Source organism: Eleginops maclovinus, chromosome 18, assembly GCF_036324505.1.
Source record: "Eleginops maclovinus isolate JMC-PN-2008 ecotype Puerto Natales chromosome 18, JC_Emac_rtc_rv5, whole genome shotgun sequence".
Taxonomy (NCBI): Eukaryota; Metazoa; Chordata; class Actinopteri; order Perciformes; family Eleginopidae; genus Eleginops; species Eleginops maclovinus.
In genome coordinates, this window is record NC_086366.1 from 19,161,775 (window position 1) to 19,180,815 (window position 19,041).

The 19,041-nt window shown below is 41.7% G+C and overlaps 1 protein-coding gene across 3 annotated transcripts; it reads left to right on the plus strand.

The window, feature by feature from the left end:
* Positions 1–8,266: 8,266 nt before the first annotated feature.
* LOC134880707 (uncharacterized) lies at positions 8,267–12,482 on the plus strand. 3 transcript variants are annotated; one of them, XM_063907736.1, is made up of 6 exons: positions 8,267–9,369; positions 10,119–10,178; positions 10,314–10,700; positions 10,999–11,142; positions 11,232–11,469; positions 11,768–12,482. In XM_063907736.1, exons 1-6 carry the CDS (start codon positions 8,701–8,703, stop codon positions 12,427–12,429), a joined length of 2,160 nt encoding a protein of 719 aa, XP_063763806.1. In that variant the 5' UTR covers positions 8,267–8,700; the 3' UTR covers positions 12,430–12,482. The 3 variants fall into 3 exon arrangements, with proteins under 3 accessions (XP_063763806.1, XP_063763805.1, XP_063763808.1); XM_063907735.1 differs by having other exon boundaries at positions 10,119–10,700; XM_063907738.1 differs by lacking the exon at positions 11,232–11,469 and having other exon boundaries at positions 10,119–10,700; positions 10,999–11,074.
* The last annotated feature ends 6,559 nt before the right edge of the window (positions 12,483–19,041 follow it).

Here is a 19,041-nt window from a genome sequence, read left to right on the forward strand (position 1 = left end):
ACCAATTGTTTCTAATTAAGACAAAACCAATTTTAATTTGCATATAGCTAAGGTACAAACAGGTACAACTCATCCAGAAACTGGATGAGCCACAAACACAACCTTGTTTTTTATTTCCTTGTCTTGGCCATAATCTTTTTATTCACCAAATGAATTGCTAAGATATGGGATTGTGTAGGTTAATCGGTAATTGTGAATCAAAGTGCATGGCCAACAACACAGCAAGAAGTCCAGAAGTTCTTCAGAAGTTAAAAACACAATAAAAACGTAAACTTAGATACAACTTCATAATCCATTGTTAATGTTGACCTACTGTACCTAATATGTGCACATGATGTTTGAACATGCCATAAATTAAAATAAAAAGTCACTTTTGGTTTCACTATCAGACAAAGGGCAAAGATAAGGTTCTAAAAGTATGTGCCGTTGTCTGACTTTTTCTGTTGCCCTTTTGAACTTCAAATCTTTAGAAAATGTATGTTATGCTCTGTTGCTGACATAGAAAACACAACACAATAAGCCGGTTTCATTTAGATTTTATCTAAGGTTTTGACGGGAAGCAAGAGAAACATTTATTAATCTAAGATAATCTCAAATCACAATTCCACAGATGTTAATATCAAATGATAAATCATGACATGAGTGTCTTGCTTGTGGGCACTTGGAAAATGAACAAAACTAACTCTTAACAAAGTGTATGCTGTGTTAGTCATTACAGTAGAGTCACTGTTACTCAGGGAGGAAAAATGTGTGCCTGTGTGCATCTTCATGAGAGAGGAGAGAAAGAAAGAAAGAAAGAAAGAAAGAAAGAAAGAAAGAAAGAAAGAAAGAAAGAAAGAAAGAAAGAAGAAAGAAAGAAAGAAAGAAAGAAAGAAAGAAAGAAAGAAAGAAGAAGAAAGAAAGAAAGAAGGACAGAAGGACAGAAGGACAGAAAGGCAGTGCATGTGTGTTGGGGGAGAGCCGATCCACTGTTGCTAATGACTGCCTTCCCATGAGCTTAATCAAAGATTTGTACATTTAATTGCTGTCAAGTCAGCGCTCACCACCTGCCATGTTTTGCCACACATGTGCTCACCCCCTCTCCGGGAGCATTTCCAGCTCCATCTATCATCCGCGGCTGAAGGCTGAGACAACACAGCCTGCTGGGCAGCCTGCACTCAGCCGTCCAGCCAGGCCCCGCCAGGCCCCGCCAGGCCTGCGCAGCGTGGACCCAGAGGGCCTGCTCACCGCGGTGGGAGCTCTGTCAGCACCTGGGCCTTACAGTGCCAAACCATTCCTCACATTATTAAAAACAGACTAGCCTAAAACTGACACTGAATAAAGCCAGTGAGATGTATGTTTTTGTTTTCTTCTCTGGCAGAGGCATTCACATGACGTGTAACCTGGCCGTGACATGAGATACATATCAAAGCAGAGGAATTCTGTGAGACACCGCCAACCTTGCGCCTCTGTAGGCCTCACCCTTACTCCCACGCTAATCACTATCACCGTGTGTGAGAATTGGTGGTCTGCTTTGTCCGTCGGCACAGCCCGGGATGGAATGTGGGTCTGATCTGTTATCGGTCTCAGCTTGTTTTCCCAGCTGATGCCCACAGGCCAGGTGTAACGCCACCACGCTTTTTCTGCTGTGTGAAGATCTGTCAAGACTGGTGGCTAATGGCTCTCATCTTTTGATTTCTGGGGCTAAAGACTGCATGAAAGACAGCACTAGTCCCCGAAAGCCTGAGGTGCACCACAGTAATGCAGTATCAAGTGGATTCATAATAAATATAAGAACTTACAATGTTGGTGGACCAGCGGTCCATCAGTGGTGACACCATGAGCACTTCTGATAGGCCAATGCAGTGCCATCCACCTTTTTAGTCTTGCACCTGTAACTCAATTTTGGAGACCAATATCCATTAATTAACAGAAGAAAATTCACAACTGCAAACATGAGCAAATATTAAAAAGTAAAAAAGAAATCATGATGATCTTCATTTATTCAACCACAATTCTGCAATTATACATGCAAGTAACCCTGAGCCTCATGAGTGACATTTCTGTTTTTTATTTCCCTTTTCATTTCAATGCATATTCTATATATTTTGGCAAGAGTGGGTTTTTATATTTATATTTTGAAGTCTAACTTCAGCTCCTATTTGTCTTTAATACAACTGTGTTGCTATAATACAGACAATCAGACCCTTGAGAAAGAATGTCCTAAATGAAACCCATCATGCATCCTATTATATCATGCTTCCAATGATTTCATCTTTTTTTGATGTCAGTTTTTGGAAGTGGACATGTTTGTCCTGGATTGTCATCAAGGCAAGTAGAACACATTTTTAATTTAGAAAATGTAATCTTGATTGTGAATGCCTTAACATCTGGCTTATAATCATGAATAAAGCCATGTGTAACATGTTCTAAATCCTGTAATTGTGGTATTTTAAAAAGAAATGTGTGAGAAAACACCAGTATGTTTTAAATTGGTCCATTCTTCCTAATTTAATTTATTTTAAAGAACATCCACATTTCTAAATAATCTCCACCTTACATGGAATTTACCTCCCTTTTCCAGTTATACAAATATAACGATTCACATTTAAAGTATACTGTAAAGTAGTAGAAGTTATATCGGGAAACAGACCGGTTTCTCACAAAACCAACATTTGACGCAATATCACTGGGTGTACAGCATGGAGGTGGCTCAGGTGTTACATTTAACCCAATGTGACACTCATCCCCGAAAGTTTGCTAATTATCCCATACATGGCTCCAGGCTAGACAGAAGAAAACAGGCCTGGCCTGTACGCAGGGAGTTACTTTGACTGTAAGCGGGCAAGTCTGGACAAGGCCTTCTGCAGCATGGCATCTCCTGGGACTGGAGCCCAGCATGCAAGGTGTGATCCATACCTGTTCCCATGGGGCCTGAGCCAGGGAGCAGGTGGAAGGCTACAGTCGCCTGGCTGAACTCATCAGTGGCCGTGCCTTCTCACTGTGTGAGGAAAGACCGAGTTGATTTGCGTCTAAAGGCCTTACTTTGTGTTCCTTAGACGGAGAAATTACGTTGATGTGCTTTACAGAGATTGTCTTATGGTAACCTTTAAACCCACTTTTGTTGATCTTAAGGTTACCAATTTCAAATCTTAGTTTGCCTTGCTGTATTCAAATCCAGTTAATTATAACAGGAAGTAAAAATAAATCACCTTAGCTGATTAATAACTTAATGTTCTCCTAACTAGCTGCCCATGCGATTAATGGATTGAGTCATTGTGGATATTTTTGGTTACTAAAAGAGTTTCAACCATATTCTCGTATTTGAATCATATCTGTTTTTACCTATTGGCCGTTATTCAATTGCAGCTTTATTTTCTCACTTTCAGCAAGAAAGGACATGTCTAATTTGTATAAGATTGTAACATTTTCCATCTACTTATACTGTTCTCATTGGACCAGCCTTGAAATTGAATGAATTAATAACATTTGCGACTTTTACTTTTTAAGAAAGTGGACTAGATTATACTAAATTATATTCTCACATATTTAAAAAAGAATGAAATGATCTGAAAAGTGCACAGCTACCACAATGTGTCTGTTAAAGACAGATTCATCAAAACAGCATGGCTTTAATCGATGGAATCAGAACAAACCCAAACTAAGCTTTAATTATAGAGCTTTATATTGATAAGAATACACTAAGACAGTGGATGCAAATGCTTTTGGTGATTTGTATGGCAGCAATACATACCAATTATCTATTGATATTGCTGCTCCTGATTCATTTGTCATCCATGTTTCCAAACCAGGCATTCCAGTTTGAGGAGCAGCAGAAAAGAGGCTGGACCATATGGCCTCTATTCATGGAATAAAAAATAGATGTAGTTCACGATCTCTCATATCGTGACAGCAGATGCAAACTGAGTGGTCTGTTTCGCTGACTCACATGGTGGGCCACCCACGTATGAGAGAGCCAAACTAAAATCACACACTGTTTCCACGACAACCATAATTTATACCTCCAAAACAACTTTTTCTTTCATCTCACACAAAAAAATGTAATTAGAAAGTAGCGTCTGGACCTGTGTCATAAAAACTGCATATTTGCTAAGTTTCAGCTAAATAAAATCCTGCTCCTTTGTCAGAGAGGAATAACAGCTAAGCTGAGCTAACTCCAATGAAAATAAGGGTTGTGAAATAAACAGTTCTTGTCATAATTTTGGCATATTGCCTTTAAGGATGTTGAACCCAGTCAAAGGCAAAAGCAAATCCCCATTAATCACAATGGCATACTGTAAGTGGAAAAGTGTTTTGTGAAAGCTTGATCCTCCACTCTTGAATATTATCTTACTTCCTACCGTGATTTCCTATTTCAGGTCAAACACAGCTTCCTACTTCTTGATCAATCCGGGGCATTTTTCATATGTGGGAGCCAATATCACTTGAGGGAAAGTCAAGACCTTTCGGCGTAAGAATGGGAGGAAGTGGCTGAAGAGTTTACCCAGCATGCCAGTCATTCAGTAATAACACCCTTTCTTTGCTTCTGTGCACTCAGGTTAAATACCAAAGGTTGTTTTCTCTGCATGGATTTGATTTGCTTCCATGATTTGAAAACTGACTGCTTAAAAAACATTTGATGGAAAGTTTTCAGATCTCTCTCTCCTGTTCCCCTTCCTCAGTGAAAACAGGGCCTGATCTGGCCCCGGCCCTGGCTTGTTGGGACAGCTGCTCAGATGATCTGGGCTCTCTGCAGGTTCCATGATTCATTTTCTGCGTCAACACCACCGAGTTGAGATTCAACCTTAATTCAGTCATGATTGTTTGATGAGATTAGTCAATTTGAATGATTACTCACTTTTATGTATGCAGCATTATTATGTATCTCATATAGTGGCTGAGTTAAAGAAGCCAGGAAACGAAACAATGACAATATTTCTGTAATTTTCCAAAATAAGAAAGATTTGATAAACAAAAGAATGATGCCTCTCTTTTCCAGCTGGCCTATTAGTCATATTTTTCATCTTGTTAGCTGTCACAAGACTTGAGTTTTACAAACGATTATGAGATGACAAGGATTTTTCTGCAGTGTTTAGTGGAAAACTATTATTGCTCTTTTTGTTGAGAAAAGCAACTGAATCACTGCCGCAGCTGACCGTCATGCATGTGAGTTCTATTACCTAGAAACTGGTGATTTGTGAGCTCCATCCCTTTTGTTTGTTTGTCTCCACTCCTGCTGCCCTATTGGAGGAACTTCTGTGGTAGTACTTTCAAACTTTATATCTCCAAAGGTATTTTTCTGTTGATTTGATAATGGAAATCTCATTTTTTTATTTTGTCTCTGTTGCCAGGTCAGCTTGCATTTTTATGTGTTTATGTTTTTTACATTTTGAGTCCCATCTTTGGCTCCCTGCTTGATTCTACTACTTTAAGGAAAATAATACATTTCCAACTGAGTACTTCTTTATCAGAGGAGGGGAGGCTGTGGCTCAGTGGCTTAGTGCGCTGATCCTTGGATCAGGGGAGCACTGGTTTAATCCCGACTGCATTTCATTGAGTCATTGGGCAAGACACTTCACTCACAATTACTGTGGGGATTGCCCATAGTATCGAGTGTATGTAAATTAGCTAATGGCCATGTATATACATAAAAGGCATTTGAGTGTTACTGTAAGTTGTTAACAAAACATTTGCAAAGATATGAATACATTAGGATATACAAGTACTGGAGGATCATGTGTAGTATGAACATGTACACATTTCTATAAAATAGTCAGCGTGCATGATATCTATGTTATAAAACATCTATAATGGGCGCAAGAAGGCATTTTTTGGTGTTACAGGGATAGGCTCCTTCAACAGGTTCATTGACTGCTAAAATAATCAATAAAATACATTAAATATTCTCATATTTTGGATGGAAATAATAAGTTAAGCCATTATTGAGTTTAAAAGGGTAATTTTTCCTTAATCCTATTAAAATTGCTTGACAACTCCATCAATAATACTCATGTGAACATTACAGTTTTCTTGCCAGAAAATGTGGTACTTTGGCAATGTGATTAAGCTCTAATTATGCTAAATGTTTTCTCCGAACTCCAGGGAGTCCACTGATGTATTCTCAAAATACAGATCACATTCCCATTATACTGCTAAAGTGGGAGGCGTGTCTCCCAAAGGGGACATTTTCAGGGGAGGCTCAGTGAATGAAGGTAATTGTAACATTAGTTATATATTTACATAGGATATGTGTCTGATTTATTAAGAGATGATTGAGAGATACAGCAGTTTGGGGGAATTCTAGAGCTTTTCCCACATTCCTAGAATCAGAAACACTTTTTATTATTTTCCGATTATGTCCAACAGCAATATTAAGCTATCTTGGTACAACTGTTGTATGTCTATGGAATCAAAATGTTTTTATCATGATCCCTACTGTAACAATAGTATTGTTATGTAGTGTTTGTTTCAACACAGACTTGTTAGAGTGTGACACCTATGAACGGTAGCTGGACAGAGTTTGTTATACTAGGTTGTGAACAGTGTTGGGAACGTTACTTTAAAAAAGTAATTAGTTATAGTTACTCACTACTTGTTCCAAAAAGTAACTGAGTTAGTAACTGAATTACTCTATAATAAAAGTAACTAGTTACCACAGAAAGTAACTATTTGCGTTACTGTTTTAAAAAAAAGATGCTATATATGTATATGTACACTTTACATGCACGTTCTTGCCTTTGACCGCAATGAATTTGAAGTAGTGCTTATATCTCCACCTTGAAAATGCCAACTTTTCGTCGGATTGCCCCGGACTCGCCATTTCTGCTGCTTCCTCAAATCTGTTTGCCGTTTGTGTGTGTGTGTGTGTGTGTGTGTGTGTGTGTGTGTGTGTGTGTGTGTGTGTGTGTGTGTGTGTGTGTGTGTGTGTGTGTGTGTGTGTGTGTGTTTCAAGGTTTTATTGATCATATGCACAGCATATACAAATATGTTGGCAATGAAAATGTTATATCCCATGCTCCTCCAACAACTCAACATACATGGTGCGAATAAGATAAATAAAACAGTGCAAAAAGAGAGAAGAATATTTACAATAACAACAATAAAGATTTGAGGATGTGAAATATATACATATGTGGAATACATTGAAAGTATTTAAATACACTGAAGAGTAATTTAAATACTTTACACTGTTGAATGAGGAGGTATGGACAGATGCATATATTACGTATAACATATGGCAGATATGTATAATATATAGATATGTGTGTGTGTGTGTGTGTGTGTGTGTGTGTGTGTGTGTGTGTGTGTGTGTGTGTGTGTGTGTGTGTGTGTGTGTGTGTGTGTGGTGTGTGTGTGGCGCGCGTGTCCTAGCCTGTGTGTAAAAACACTGGCTCCGATTGGCTACCATGAAACATGACTCTGCCTTAGCCAATCATAATCGCTTATGTCATTGTTAACCCACCCGGCCTCCTCACTGGCAGTTTGTGTGAACGCACCCCACGCCTCGGATGACAACAGGCTACGGGTAGGTTATTCAATCAATTCATAGTAACGCAGCGCATTTAACGCTCAGTAACGATAACGGCGTTGTAACTACGGAAGCGGTAATTAGTTACATTACCCCGTTACTGAACAAATAACGGCGTTACCTAACGCCGTTATTTTAAACGGCGTTATTCCCAACACTGGTTGTGAACCAGTGTCGGATTTAAATAAACAGTGTAAGCAAACTGGAATATGCTTTGATCGTCCATTCTGTGTCGGGTAGAGATAGGACAGGAAACTTAAAGAGGACGGAGCAGAAAAACGGACTTCTTTTACTGTGCAGCTAACTAGCTAACGTTAGCGGACCGGCTAACAAGAAAATCGCGGGAGTTGAAGAGGACGCTCCAGTCAGTCTGCAGTGAAAAATGGAAGGTTTGAAACCTCCACCATCATTGTGTTCGGACACCGGCAACAGAGCGAAGTCTTGGAAATCACGGAAGGAGGAGTTTACACTCTACATGGATTTTTCCCTGCCCGTGGCGGCTGAGGATGTAAGAGTGAAACTGTTCTAATACCTGATCGGAGAGACCCTTAGGGAACTTTGTGAAACTTTGATGAGCGATGTGACTTCTCCCAGGAGTTAACTCAGTGACCTGATTGCAAAATTTGATGAACATTGCAACCCTAAGGTAAATGAGACCGTAGAAAGGTATCGCTTTTTCATGAGAAATCAAGGACGGGATGAAAACATTGATACATATGTAACTGATCTCAGAGTGTTAGCCAGCACATGCAACTTTCAGGGTGTCCGCGGGGTCTTAAAAAGTCTAAAAAAGTCTAAAATTACACATTTTCAATTTAAGGCCTAAAAAAGTCTAAAATATAGAGATATTTCGCAGTGTAAGTCTAAAATTGGGTTTGAGTAATTTAAGACCTACGTTTCAATGCAAAATATCGACAAAGGATTATTTTTTTTGTTTGTTTTGTTTTTACGTCCTTTTCCACGCCGTTCTGTTTTTTTCCTTTTCTGTTATGGTGGCAGTTATGGTCCGTGTAGTTCTACATGACATGTGCTGTTAGTGGAACGTACAATAATAAAACTACAGATGTGAAACGGAAATGTACTGTCGTCACAGGATGCAGCAGCAAGTATTTTGATTCTCTGTGTGCGAGCAAGGCGGGAATAGTTACGAAGTAGGATAACGTCCGAATGGCAGGAGAAAGTTAAAAAAAAGGATGGGTAAATGTAAATTCAACGACAATTGGCTCTCAATAGGGCAATTTGCAGACTGGCTGAAACGCGTTCCCGCTGATGACAGTGAGGCATACTGCACGTTTTGCAAAAGAACTCTTAAACTCGGGACCCTGGGCATCAAGGCACTGGAGTCTCACACAAAATCCAGCAAACACCAGGAGTCGGCAAATGCAGCACGCAATTCCCATGGAATTGCCCAGTTCTGTTCAGTAGCAAGCAGCACGTCGTCAATAAATAATATGGGTAATATTCGTGATCTATTGGGCTCCACTGATACAATGAAGGCAGAAGTTCTGTGGGCGCTTAACACAGTGGCTAAACACCAGTCATGCAGATCCAATGACGGCATCGGAGAGCTTTTCCAAGCGATGTTCCCCGACTCCACAGTTGCCAAAACATTCCAATGCGGGAGAGACAAGACGTCGTACATACTCCGATTTGGAGTGGCAGAGTTCGTCAAAAAAGAGCTTATCTCAAAGGTGACCGGGCCCTTCGTCATTATGTTTGACGAAAGTCTTAACCACGCAACAAAGAGGAAGCAACTGGACCTTCACGTAAGGTACTGGGATGACGGCCAGGTACAGTCCCGGTACCTGGGCTCACAATTTATGGGCCATGCCACAGCAAACGACTTGCTGAAGGAGATCAAAGTAAGTGCTTTTTTTGTATTATTTTTATCCACTGATTGGTCGTAAAAATGTCACTCTTGATTAAAATTAATAGAAGTACTTTTGGCCAATCGCTGCGTTTCTTACATCTGGAGTAACATCTTGTTACGGGGTAGCCAGCTGTCACACCGGGTTTATCGTAACGCAACATTGCCCCCAGCACCGGTTGTTGCATAACAACAACATGGCCCCAGATGTCGGTTGCTGCGTAACGCAGCATAGTTGATTTGTCATTGTTGGGGATGTATGTTATTCGTCGGTCTCTGCATTACGGCAGGGATCATACAACTTCCGTGTTGCGGTAGTTTTATGATCCCAAACGTAATGCAAAGACCGACGAACGATTTCATCTCCTGTTATGAAAAGGGGCTCCATTTAAAATCGGAAGGTGTGTGGCTGCGCGTCTGATCCGCATATACAGTTGTCTCTGTCACCATGTCCAAACGTTTCTTAGTGAAAATATTTTGATCATTGGGAGATTTGGTTTATTCATTTTCTGAAGTAGTGCTCTGCAATTGCTGTGTGAGAGAATGAATGAGGACATCAGTGTATTAAATTGCCTTCTCTTAATCATAATTTGTACATGCCTCCTTTTCATTGCCCAACCTTTACATTCTGCTCCCATTACTTATTTGTATGCTAGCTGCACATAACTATTGCCTGTGTGTGTGATTTTGTTGTTTAAATATATGCTAATTTAATTGACTGGTTGATTTGTTTCCTTCCCTTAGGAATGTGCGGGCCACCTGGACCTCAGCAAGCTGATTTCGATCTCAATGGATGGTCCAAATGTAAATTTTAAGTTCTTTGAGCTGTTCCAGGCGGAATATGCTGACCTGTACGCTGGTTCTCAGCTCATATCTGTTGGTAGCTGCGGGTTACACACCGTACACAATGCCTTTAAAACAGGCTTCTCATCGTGGCAGGTGGACAAGATCCTCAGGGCCTTGCACACATTGTTGCATAATGTTCCCGCAAGACGAGAGGACTACGAGAAGACCACCAGGTCTACCCGCTTCCCGTTGGCATGGTGTGGGCACCGATGGCTGGAAAACCTGCCTGTCGTGATACGAGCGTTGGATATCTGGTCATCTATGCTGGTGTACACCAATGCTGTGAGGAGAAAGGAGCTTCCAAATCCTGGCACTGGAAGCTTTGCTGTAATCGAAGAAGCCCAGAAAGATCCCCTGACTCTACCTAAGCTGCAGTTTTTCAGGAGCATCGCCCAGCTATTTGATCCGTTTTTAAGGAAGTACCAGACTGAGGAGCCGGTGATGCCTTACCTAGGCAAAGATCTGGCAGAGTTGATCAAGGTAATGCCTTTTCTAATGAGCAGAACATTATTTAGGAAACTGTCATGAAATGGATGTATGGATTTTATGATTGCATTATATTGATTTTGAGAGTTTTGGTGTGGTTATGATGCCAGCCCACCCACCCACCCCATTACACCGCCAGCTCAAAAGTAAAGCATTATGTAGGCCTGTAATTAAACAAATACAGTTGTGAACAAAGACACATTCACAGCAAATCTACAACAGTCAAAATGGTACACAGTATTTTGCAAAGTAATTATGTAATTGAAATGTTTCTTTTGTTATCGTCCAACAGAGTCTGATGCGTCGTTTCGTGAAACGAGAGGTTCTGCAGGACATCACCACAGCCCAGCTTACCAAACTGGACATAGGTGACAAGAATATCTTGATGCCGGTGCACTGTGTTGATATTGGCTTGGGTGCTGAGGAGGCCCTCAAGGTACTAATAGCTTAAAGTCAAAGATTATCAGGGGGAAGCCCATGTGTACAGCATTTTTGCTTACATTCCTTTCGCATTTCTCTGTACAGGACAGCAAAAGTTCAGACCTCAGGATTCTTGAATTTAAAAGGGACTGCATGCAAGGACTCTCAAGCATGGTGAAGAAAGTACAGGAGAAGAGTCCTCTTAAGTACAGTACCGTTAGGCAGATGGATTGTCTAGACCCCACAGTGATGAGCAGTGATCCAGACGGCTGCAAGGCAAAGATGAAGGGACTTGTGCAGACATTTCTGCTCAACAGGCAGCTGGCAGGAGGAGTTTGTGCTGGTACTAGGAGTTCTAGAAAGGGCTGAGGAAAATTATGCGTGCCACTTTCAGATAATCTTGTATATTATATTTAGCATCTGCATTTAGCAACTGATCAGTATTTATTGTATGTCAAAATATGATCACAATATATTTGAGTGTAGATCTCTTAAGTTAGGTTACTCCAGCAAATCATTTCCATGCACCCGTTTTGTGTGGTTTAAAGACTGTACCCCCCACAGAGCTGTAAGGAAAGCCACAATGGTGATGACTAAATGGAAGCCATAAGTAAATTTATTTTTACATCTTTTTGTCTCAGGGGACACCATTCTCCAACAGTTCGATGCTGCGTTGTCTGTGGAGTGCAGGCATGAAGATTTCATCTCCTTCAAGCCAATGCAAAAGAGGCTAGATGTCTTCCTTCATGGCTTCATCGGCAAGGCATACCCAGATCTTTGGGCGTTTTGCAAGACCCTTTTACTGCTTTCTCATGGTCAGGCGTCTGTAGAGAGAGGCTTCTCAGTGAACAAAGAGATCGAGACGGAGAATATGCAAGAAGAAACATTGGTCGCACACAGGCTTGTTTACGACTACGTTGCAATACATGGGGGCGTTACCAAGGTTCCACTTACACCTGACCTAATGAAATCTGTCATGGCTGCCAGGTCACGGTACCGTGTGCATTTGGACGAACAGAGGAAGAAGAAGGAGACAGAGACACAAGGGAAGAAAAGGGCACACGCGGAGGAGCAGTTACAAGACCTGAAAGTCAAGAGGGACAGTCTACATAAAGTTACTGAGAGCCTGGGCAAAGAGGCAGATGAGTTGGCAGAGCAAGCAGAGGGCAAGGCTGGGAGCAAAATGGCACATCTGATTTCAAAATCAAATGCTCTGAGGAGGGCTGCCAAAGACAAGCTCTCCCAGCTTAAGGTTCTGGGGGATGAAATTGCCACCAAAAGTGCAGAGCTTAAAAGCATGTAAATAATGTAAATAATATGTTTGTTTCATTGACAATAAATGTAAATTGACGGCAATCTGGCTTTGTTATTTCTTTTTTTTTAATACTTCGTGAAGGTCTTAAATTTAACCCATGATGGTCTAAAAAAGGTCTAAAAAAGTCTAAAATTGCACTTGTTAAAACCTGCAGACACCCTGAACTTTGGAGACATAAAGGACTCACTTATACCTGATAGAATAGTATGTGGCAACAACTCAGGACTGAGAGAGAGATTACTCAGAGAGGGAAAGCTGACATTGGACAAGTGTCTACAGAGTTGTCGCGTGAAAATAGCAAAACCATTGAAGGAAGCACAGTGGAAGAAGTACACATAGTGAAACAGACAGCAAGGCAAGATAAAAACATGCACACTGTGTCATGCATCTTCTGTGGAGAAAATCATTGTGCAGTCAGATGAAAATCCAATACAGAGAAATGGAAAAGAGGAAAACAGGTGCACTATGTGACTGAAGAGGACAGTGATGATTATGAGGACGTCATGAGTGTCACTACTACAGAGATACTGACAAAGACTGGTAATGAGACCAGAGATGACAAAGCCAAGAACAGCCAGCTTTTTGCAGGGATAGTAGGCAAAGAGCTTGTGAAGTTTGAAATAGATTGTGGAGCTACCTGTAATGTAATCCCCATAAATCTATTGAATCCAGACACTCCGATTGAACGCACAAAGAAAGTGCTGATTATGTACAACAAAACCAAGCTGCATCCTCTTGGAAAATGCAAGGTGAAGGTGAGGAACCCGAGAAACCAGAAGCTATACCGGCTGGAGTTTGTGGTAGTGAATGAGGACTGCAAACTGCCACTGCTTGGCAGGGAGACAAGTGAAGCTATGAAACTGATCAAAGTACAATTTGAGAACATTCTAGCTATAGACAGCATCGTAACTAAAGAGGAACCATCTCAGTGTGAACTAACCATCGAACAAATAAAGAAGGAGTTCGGAGATGTGTTCACAGGTGATGGCTGTCTGGAAGGAGAGTACAGGATTAAGATCGATGAGAGGGTGGAGCCAGCAAAACTTCCTAAATGACGAGACCCTGTTGCCATGATGACTCCACTGAAGGAAGAACTAAAGGATCTTCAAAGGAGAGAGATCATCACGAGAAAAAGCATGGATTGGATCAGCAGTCTGGTCACTGTGCAGAAACCTAATGGGAAGCCTAGGATATGCATCGATCCCAGACCACTCAACAAGGAACTGAAGCGCAGCCATTTCCCCCTCCCTACCATCGATGACATCCTCCCAGACCTCTCTAGAGCAAAGGTGTTTACAGTGTGTGATGTAAAACATGGGTTTTGGCACGTCAAACTGGAGGAGGAGTCGAGCTACCTGACTACATTCTCGACACCGTTTGGCAGATTTCGGTGGCTCAGGATGCCTTTGGTAATCAGCCCAGCACCTGAGATTTTCCAGCTGAAGCTGACATAAGCGCTGGAGGGGCTGCCGGGCATATACATCATAGCCGAGGATGTATTGATCACAGGTGAAGGTGATACACAAGAGATGGCCAACAAAGACCACGTTGCGAAAGTGAGACAGTTTCTAAACAGATGCAGGGAAAAGAACATAAAACTGAACGCAGACAATTTCAGGCTGAGAAGACAGGAAGTGCCAAACATCGGACACCTGCTGACAGCCGATGGACTGAAAATTGACCCCGATAAGGTTCGAACAGTGAGGGACATGCCGAGACCAACAGACGTGAAAGGTGTACAGAGACTTGTTGGCATGGTGAATTATCTCTCTAAATTCTATCAACACCTATCGGACGACTGCGAGATACTGAGACAGCTCACACACAGAGACAATATGTGGGATTGGACAGAGATGCATGAGGAAGCGTTTTGCAGGCTAAAGGACAATATAGCCAAAGCACCTGTACTTAAATACTACAACCCAAAAGAGGAATTGACATTGCAGTGCGACGCATTAGAAACGGGGCTAGGAGCAGCACTGACACAAAAAGGGGAACCTGTAGCTTTCGGGAGCAGAGCACTGACAGAGACGGAAAGGGGCTATGCCATAATCGAAAAGGAATGTTTGGCTTTTGTCTTTGGAATGGAAAACTTCCATCAATATACTTATGGCCGAAAAGTGACAGTACAGAGTGACCATAAGCCATTGGAGAACATTGTCAAGAAGCCACTGTTGAGCGCACCAAAGAGACTCCAAAGAATGTTGCTCAGGCTTCAGAGATATGACATAGATGTGAACTATGTCCCTGGATGTGACATGTTGCTTGCAGATACCTTGAGCAGAGCATACTTGATGGAGAGCTCAACTACAGGTTTAGTGGAGGCAGAGATTGAGACGATCAACATGGTAGACTACCTACCAATCTCAGAAGAGAGACTAAGCACAATCCGCTCTGCTACCCGAGAAGACAAAACACTACAGACACTAAATAAGACCATTCAAAAGGTATGGTCACCAAATAAGAAAGACACACCAATGGACATCATGCACTACTACTCATTCCAAGAGGAACTGAGCGTTCAGGATGAAATTATTTTCAGAGGACAGAGAGCTGTCATCCCGGACACACTCCGCAGTGAGATCATCCGCTGTATTCACTCCGCTCACCTGGGGTGGAGGATGCCTCAGACGCGCGAGAGAATGTGTCTACTGGCCGGGAATGAACAAACATATTAAGACATTCATAGCAAAATATGACACTTGCATATCAGTTGATGTAAAACAACAAAAAGAGACATTACAGCCACATGAGGTACCAAGTAGACCGTGGGCCAGGGTTGGTACAGATTTGTTCACTTATGACAACAAAGACTACCTAATTACAGTTGATTACTATTCCAACTTTTGGGAAATCGACTACTTACCAGATACAAACTCAAGTACTGTGATAAGGAAGCTGAAGGCTCACTTTGCTCGTCAGGGTATTCCAGATGTAGTTGTTTCAGATAACGGGCCACAGTACAATTCCCAAGAGTTCCAGCGTTTCTGTCAGCGGTGGGAGTTTCAGCACAGAACTTCATCTCCTGGATACCCACAAAGCAACGGGAAGGCAGAGTCTGCTGTGAAAACAGCAAAACGACTGATGAGGAAAGCCAAAGCTGCAGGAGAGGACCCATACCTGTCAATGTTGGATCACCACAACACACCAACTGAAGGACTAAAGACAAGCCCAGCTCAGAGACTGCTGTGTAGGAGAACCACAACCCTACTACCAACAAGGGATAGTCTTCTGCAGCCAGAGGTAAAACAAACACAAGAACGGATTGACAGGCAAAGGAGACAAGCCAAATACTTAAACAGGACAGCCAAGGACATGGATACACAGAAACGGGGAGACCGTGTTAGAATACAGCCTTTTGATCCCCACACAGTCTGTAGAAAGACTACGGTGGTGAATCCTGTGGACCACAGGTCCTATGCAGTACAGCTGGACACTGGAGGTGTTCTTCGGAGGAATCAACGTCACCTAAGACGGGGCCAGGGCACAGCACCCAGTGTGGCGAACCACACAGTGACTGATGAAACTCACACAACACCAGAGACTGTTGCAAACCCTGACAGAGTCGTGGGTGACACACAACGGACTGTACCAAATCTGGTCGAGCAGTTGTTCGGCCAGGGTAACTGAAGGACTATGCGGGCTGAACTGTGGTATAAGGACACTGAAAATAATAAAATGAAAATGTTGGAAAGCATTGTTAAATGTAATTTGTACAATATTGTTTTGAGATGTCACAGGGAGAAGATTTATTTTCAACATTGATAAGGAACACACTTTTATTTGGTAATGTGTTTATTGTTAGCAGAAGATACTAAGAAAGTGACCTGGTTTAGGTTTACAGTTAGGTGATGTGTATTAAAGTAAGACTGTTATATCACACTTCAAAAGGAAAAGAAAAAGGATGTGACAATAGTATTGTTATGTAGTGTTTGTTTCAACACGGACTTGTTAGAGTGTGACACCCATGAACGGTAGCTGGACAAAGTTTGTTATACTAGGTTGTGAACCAGTGACGGATTTAAATAAACAGTGTAGGTAAACTGGAATATGCTTTAATCGTCCATTCTGTGTCGGGTAGAGACAGGGCAGAATGAAACATCTACATCCACAAAGTAGCAAAAGGGACAGCTTTCAAACTTCATCTGATGAGAGGCCTGCAGTCTCAGACTATTAAAACCCTGCTAAACAATATGGATAGTGTGTGCAATTTCCAATAAAAATAGTACTGGCTTTATCTGACAGTTGATTAACAATGATGGACACTAGTCAAATATCTAAAACATTAAACAGTACTATACTTAATCCACAGTTTGCATATTTTTACTTACAACACATGCTTTACTCATTAGTCATTCAACAACTACAAAGAATGTACGTAACCACCTGGATATACGCACTCTGTGGTGTAAAAAAAGCACACGTTCTTTTCTTTGAGACAGGGCAGAAAAGCTCCCGGCCACACCCACATGAGGAGGGACCAGGCGAAGGCTTCAGTGTGGCTGATCTGGATCGCTCTGGTTCTGCTCCTCACCCTGGACTGAATTAGCGTTACCTCCCTCACCAGACTGGCGTAGAGAGTGTGTGGGCTGACATGGATTAATGATGTCAGGCCAGCAGTTTTGTCAGAGCCACTCCCAGTCTGCGTATAAAGCCACTAATCACCAATCTACGTTCTGCAGACTGCTCCGAGCCCCGCTCATGCTAAATATTATTGTTGTGAGTTGTAGGTCTAGTGACTCATACTTTCCATTGACATCTTACTCATTCAGCACTTACAATGGGAAGGAGTGGCTTTCTGCTGACACACATTCCTACACACTTCTTCTCTCGGTACGGCAATATTTAACTGTAGTTTATGCTCTACAAAGTTCCCTTGTTTTTTTGCGTTAAAGCAGCATAACCGCTTTCTACCAGTTACTGATGATTTGCAACAGTAGTATTCAGTTCCTTTGCCGACGTTGGTGAAGCAACTATTTAAGAGAAACACAATAAAAGAAATTGCAGTGACTGAATAATCCTGCTCTGTCAGGTTTGTTAATGGTCAAAGCTGTACGTTTTTTTTTAGTTTGATAGTCACTCGTGGCAATCTGTCAGCCAGGCTGAATGAGCTGTAGATGCATCGCCTCGTTCCTTCTGTTTAAAGTTCCACTTTATCACAGCACACGCCACGCATCTACGATCTGTGCCTGTGAGGGAGGGAATAGCTAGTCAGTATCTCTGTTTTAAACAAATTGCAGTATGATTAATATACATCTGATTAAAAGAAGACCCTGGCGAGATTAAGTTTTGTTTTTTAATGGCGTTGTTAGCCCACAGTGAAGGTGAAGGCATATCCTTGAGAAATTGACAGCTGACTTCAAAATTAGAGTAAAACATTTACATTTGAGCCGATTGCACTGATCGCATGGCAAACCGTCGACGACCAAACATGACCCAAATGCACCCAATGGTATAGTGTGTCAGCACCCTGTGAAATTAAGTTGTAAATCCAGGCACAGTGAATCAAGCGTCATAAAAAGTGACCAATGACCATGTCAAGTCTTAACAGTATTAAAATAACACTCCACCTTCGAGCTGCTGCTTTTTGCTGGTTTTGCTGTCAAAGGGAAACTCAAGTCTGTTGTGCGTGTGCGCTGCTGTGATTCTTGGTCACTGGCTAAGCTTTCTTGGTGTGTGTGTGTGTGTGTGTGTGTGTTTGTGTGTGTGTGTGTGATTGAGGGCACACTATGGGGAGTCAGCACACAGGCCCACTTCACGTGGTTCGGAAGGTGAAGGGCTATTAGGGGAAAGGTGAGTATGGGACTGCTGCTGCTCTGGGTTACTCAGTAACTTGGGCTCTCTTCTTCCCCTCTCAGGCCTCTAGTGCTGTTACTGTGCAACCTACCCCACACCTCCTACCAAACACAAAACACACAACTCACAGACAACAGATGTATCACTGGTGTCTCCTGATGACCCTCATATGTCGTCCAATAGACTACTGCGATTAGCCAGAACGGCCTCCAAGAAAGTGGGATGAACGTCACAATTTCCAACACAGTTGTATTTAAAGTTTCACACAAACGGGTCAGATTCGACCAAATATCAGAAAATGACAATATCTGGTAGGAGATTCTGAAATTAGGAAAAAATAAATATCATGTTGATATGTTTCAGAATAAAAAAAAGAAACAACGCTGGAAACTAATGACCAAGTTCAGCAGCTGAATCCTTGCAATATAACTGCACGCAGAAATACATCCTATAGGGATAATATTTATGGTCTTTGTGTTTGAAATGAGAAGGATTGGACCAATCAGCTTTCTCTGTGCCTGTGAGGAGCTACTGCCAGAGGTGGCTGTTTATTCAAAACAACAATGTCGGATCTGTGCATCAAAAAAAAAAAAAAGATTCTCAACTTTGTTTATGGACTATGTTATAATCACGACATGAATTGGAAAGAACTTCTATGTTTATTTTAAGTGTAAATGTTGGCTACATAGAAATGCAGTTTTTGTTGGTGTGCGAATACTTCTACAGCGGATAGGAGACCTACAAATCACTGATCCCCTCTGTTAACCAAAAACATACAAAAGGTAATGTGATTGATCTGAGGGT